Raw genomic sequence first — 4665 nt, 5'->3', positions numbered from 1 at the left:
TGTGGCCGTGAGTGCTGCGGCGCATTCGTGAGTCCGCGTCCACTTTGCCTCGGCGCGCTCCCTCCCCTCGCTTTCCCCTTCTTGTGCGACCCGCGCGTGAGGCGACGAACACTCTTCTCCTTTCACGAACGCGCCCGCCACTGCGTGTGTCCGCAGCGCCACAAGAAGACGAGAGACGCAGAAAAACGGAAGGACGGGCGGCTGCGCGCTCCTTTTTTTCCTTGCTGGCGTACCTTTTCCTCTTCCCCTGCCAACGCCTTTGGACGTGCGCTACCTTCCCTTGGCTGGCCGCGACGTGGTCGGCGCGCCTCTGCTTTGCTTGTATTTCGGTGCTTCCCGCACCCCTTCGGGCACCTTTCGAGGACGCTGCACCGCGCCGCGCTCACACTTCGCCCATTCTTGCGTTGCTGGTGCTGCTCGGCTTGCTTCGTTGCCGCCTTTGCCGTCTTCCGCTCTCCCTTTCGGCCTCTCCACTCCCCCCCTCCTGCGCCTCGCTTGCATCCTTATCGCAACGTTCTCCGTCCTCGCCGGCACCCCTCCCCCGCCTTGTGCCTTGCTGCCCGCTGACTCGTCGACCGCACCGTGGCGGTGGTGAGTGCGTGTGCCCGCGTTCCGCGTCTGTCCTCTCCCCCGTGTCTCCTGGTCGCGGCCACGCTATTTGCCCTGCACCGCGTTGGCCTTTCAGTGCCTCCGCGGGCTTCCGTCTTCTTTTCTGAGCTCCGAGTTCGCCCTCGCCTCTCCCTCGCAGACACGGTCACACACAGCCACAGAGCCGTGTGCCACGATGAACGTGAGCTTTCTCTTCAGCCTCCCCCGCAGCCTGGCGGAGTTCAAGGGAGCGGGGAAGCTGCTGGCGGACGCGGCTGCGCTCCCTTTGGGGGAGCGCGGTGCGAAGGGCGACGTGGCGGTGCCTGGGCTGTTCTGCGGGTGCGACCCGGAGGACAGGCCGCTGGGCTCCGGCGGTGGCACGGTGCACCTGCTGCACGCGTGCTACGTGGACGAGCAGCGCCACGCACCTGCGTCCGCGAAGAGGTCGTTTCTGTCGTGGCTGCGGCTGGCGGACAACGATGGCCGCGTGATTGTGCACGCTGGCGGCCTGAGCCGCCGCCTGCCGGCGTACGCGGCGATGGGCAAGGCGCTGCTGCCGCTGCCGCCGTGCCGGTGGCACCGTGGCAGCCAGCTGTCTCGCACGCTGCTCTCGACGCAGGTGCCGATGTACCGGGGGATAGTGACGGCGGCGCCGGCCCGCCTGCGCACGCTGATTGCGTGCGGTGACGTGTGCGTGGATGCGAGGGGTGCGCTGCCGTCGCTTGCGCCGTTCGCGGACAGTGACGTGCTGTGCTTCGGCATTCGCGCAGACGCGGACCTCTTGCAGAACCACGGCGTGCTCTTCATGGCACGCGAGAGGCCACTCGACCTGGACTACATGCTGCAGAAGCCGTCGCTGGACGAGGTCCGCCGGCGCGTGGCGGAGGGCAGGCACTCGGTTCTTCTGGACGTGGGCATGTGGATGCTGAGCGACCGCGCGGTGGAGGTGCTGGCTCGCAAGTGTCTGGGCGGTGCGCTGGACGCGGAGGACGCGACCGGCGGCGGGCACGACGGGCACCGCTGCACGGCGGTGCGCACCGCGTACGACCTGTACTCGGAGTTCGCTTCTGCGCTGGGCAACCACGCGCCGAGCGCGGACCCGGAGATCGCGGGGCTGAAGGCGAGCGTTGTGGAGCTGCGCGACGCCGAGTTCCTGCATTACGGGACGAACCGGCAGCTGATCTCGGCGGCGGCGACGCTGCAGGGGCGCGAGTCGCCGACGCCGCCGTGGTCGTGGGGCGCGCCGTTCGACGGCGTGCTTGCGCCTGCGGGCGGCGCGACGGAGGAGCTGGACTTTGCTGCTGGTGACGCGATGCCGCTGCTTGCGACGCCGTCGTCTGTGATTGTGCAGAACTCCGTGGTGCTTGCGCCGCTGGACGGGTCCGCTGCGGCCGCTGCTGCGGATGCGCCGGCCGGTGCGCCGCTGTCGCCTGTGCGGCATCTGTGGGTGGAGAGCAGCTGGGTGGGCGCGCGGTGGGTGCTGCGGGACCAGCACATCCTGACGGGGATCCCGCGCAACGACTGGGCGCTTGCGCTGCCGCCCGGCGCGTGCGTGAGCGTCGTGCCTGTGCTGCCCGCTGCGCTTGGCGGCTGCGGGGGCGGTGCCGCGCCGCACGCTGCGCGGCCGTACCACATGGACGACGCGTTCCGCGGCGACGTGCGCAGCGGCTCGACGATGTACATGGGTGTGCGCCTGCACGACTGGCTGTCGAGCCGCGGGTTCAGCGTAGCGGAGCTGTACCCTGCTGCGCGTGCTGCGGACGGCGGTGCTGCGCAGCCGCTGGACATCTACGAGGCTGCGCTGTTCCCGGTGTGCGCGACGGAGCAGCAGCTTGGCGACTTCCTGTACGTTGCGACGCTGCCGCTGGAGGCTGCGACCGGCGGCTGCGCTGGCGCGGACGCTGCGCGGCTTGCCGCTGGGCAGGCTGTGTGGCGGACGCAGCCGCGCGTGTCTGCGATGGACCTGCTGCGGCTGACGGACGTGCCTGCGATGCTGCGCAACAGCGAGTACTACGAGCGGCGCATGCTGACGCTGATGCTTGCGCTCGTGGCGTCTGACCCCGCGGTGCTGTGTGCGCGGTCGCTGGTGCTGTCTGGCCCGATGATTGCGCTGCTGCAACAGCAGTTCTTCCTGCTGGACCTGAACCGCGTGGCCCAGCGCGTCGTGGAGCTGGGCGTGCCGCTGCCGCGGCGCAGCGGGCCGACGGAGTGGTGGGGCGGGGTGGACGCAGCTGGGAACGCGGTGGCGCTGTCGCGCCAGGCGGCCCCGGCGGCGCCGCTTGCGAAGGGCGCGGCTGCGAGTGCAGGGAGCTGGGCGCAGATGTTCTCGGACGAGGGCAGCCCAAGCGGTGGCGGCAGGGGTGCGCCGCTGTGCACTGCGCCTGGCCGCATCGTGGCGGCGCACTACCACGCGTTTGCGAGCCGCCTGATGGAGCTCGCGCTGGAGGCGATGGATGCCGCGGAGCCGCCGGTGTCTGCGGCGGAGAAGGCGCGGCGCCTCGCGCTGCTGCGTGCGCCGAGCGCGGAGGAGGCCCGCTCGTTGGTGGCTCTGCACGATGCCGCCGCGCTCGCGGAGCTACGCGCGGCCATCATGGACTCCTTTCCCGACGAGCGCCACGACCCGGAGATGGGCGTGCACCTTGACCAAATCGTCTGGGGCCGCTGCCCCATCCGCATCGACGTGGCGGGGGCATGGACGGATACGCCGCCATACGCGATCCTGAGCGGCGGCAGCGTGATCAACGTTGCCGTGGAGCTGAACGGGCAGCCGCCGGTGCAGGTGTACGTGCGTGTGCGCGAAGACCCGATCATCGTCATGCACTCGATCGACTCCGGCGAGCAGCTGAGCGTCTCGAGCTTCGACGAGATCCGCACGTACGCGACGATGCAGAACCCGTTCTCGATCCCGAAGGCTGCGCTTGCGCTGTGCGGGTTCTTGCCCGAGTTCTGCGCGACGGAGTACGCGACGCTGCGGGAGCAGCTGGCTGCGCGGTTTGGCGGCCACGGGCTGGAGATCTCGCTGTTTGTGGCGATCCCGACGGGGTCCGGGCTGGGCACGAGCTCCATCGTTGCCGGCACCGTGCTGCGGTCGCTGGCGGAGTTCTGCAAGCTGCCGTGGGACAACCACGATGTGTGCCGCCGCGTGCTGCTGATTGAGCAGATGCTGACTGCTGGTGGCGGGTGGCAGGATCAGTACGGCGGCCTGTTCGAGGGCCTGAAGCTTGTGCAGTGCGTGCCTGGGCTGCCGTGCCTGCCGACGGTGCGCTGGATGCCGGACAGCGTGTACACGGACCCGAGGTTCGCCGCGTGCCACCTGCTGTACTACACGGGCATCACTCGCATGGCAAAGAGCATTCTCGGCGAGATTGTGCGCGATGTCTTTCTGAACAATGGCGCGACACTGCAGCTGCTGCGTGAGATGGGTGGGCCCACCACTGCCGCGATGTACGACGCGATCACGGCGGGCAACTACAAGGGCTACGCGCGGCTTGTGCACCGGACGTGGGAGCAGAAGAAGCGGCTGGACGACGGCGTGTGCAACCCTGCCGTGCAGTCGATCGTGGACGTTGTGGAGCCGTACGTGTGGGGTCTGACGCTGCCCGGCGCTGGCGGTGGCGGCTACATGTACATGTGCGCGAAGGACGAGGCGTGCGCTCGCCGGATCCGCGAGCTGCTGACGGCGAACCCGCCGAACGGCAATGCCCGCTTCGTGGAGATGAGCGTGTCGGCGTCTGGCCTCCAGATCAGTCGGTCTTAGAGGCGTGCGGCGGCGTGAGGCGCTGCTGAGGGGCGCCGGCGCAACGGTCCCCCAGAGACGCGCGCACGCGCACGTAGGCAAATCCGGAAGGACGGCGGCTCACGGAAGACCCTCTCGCTGCTTATACGGCAACCTCTCTATGGAAAGACTGAGACATTACCTCTTCTGGTGGACATCTCTGAGTGATTCCACGCATTACTAACAGCGTGCACAGGGGCACGCAGCGCTAGCGTGCTGTTTTTTCTCAGTGTTGCCGAATTCTATCCGTCAGCCGCAGTATCAGCGGATGTTGAAGAACGCCGCGAGGCGGACTTCATGTC

At 68.7% G+C, this 4665-nt stretch overlaps 1 protein-coding gene across 1 annotated transcript; it reads left to right on the top strand.

The window, feature by feature from the left end:
- Positions 1-784: 784 nt before the first annotated feature.
- LDBPK_160450 (fucose kinase, putative) lies at positions 785-4345 on the top strand (the record flags this gene model as incomplete). The annotated part of the gene is made up of 1 exon (XM_003859685.1): positions 785-4345. One exon carries the CDS (start codon positions 785-787, stop codon positions 4343-4345), a length of 3561 nt encoding a protein of 1186 aa, XP_003859733.1.
- Between the last annotated feature and the right edge of the window lie 320 nt (positions 4346-4665).

Source organism: Leishmania donovani, chromosome 16 (assembly GCF_000227135.1).
Source record: "Leishmania donovani BPK282A1 complete genome, chromosome 16".
Taxonomy (NCBI): Eukaryota; Euglenozoa; class Kinetoplastea; order Trypanosomatida; family Trypanosomatidae; genus Leishmania; species Leishmania donovani.
The sequence above is the reverse complement of the archived record's forward strand: the minus strand, read 5'-3'. Positions and strand labels throughout refer to the sequence as shown.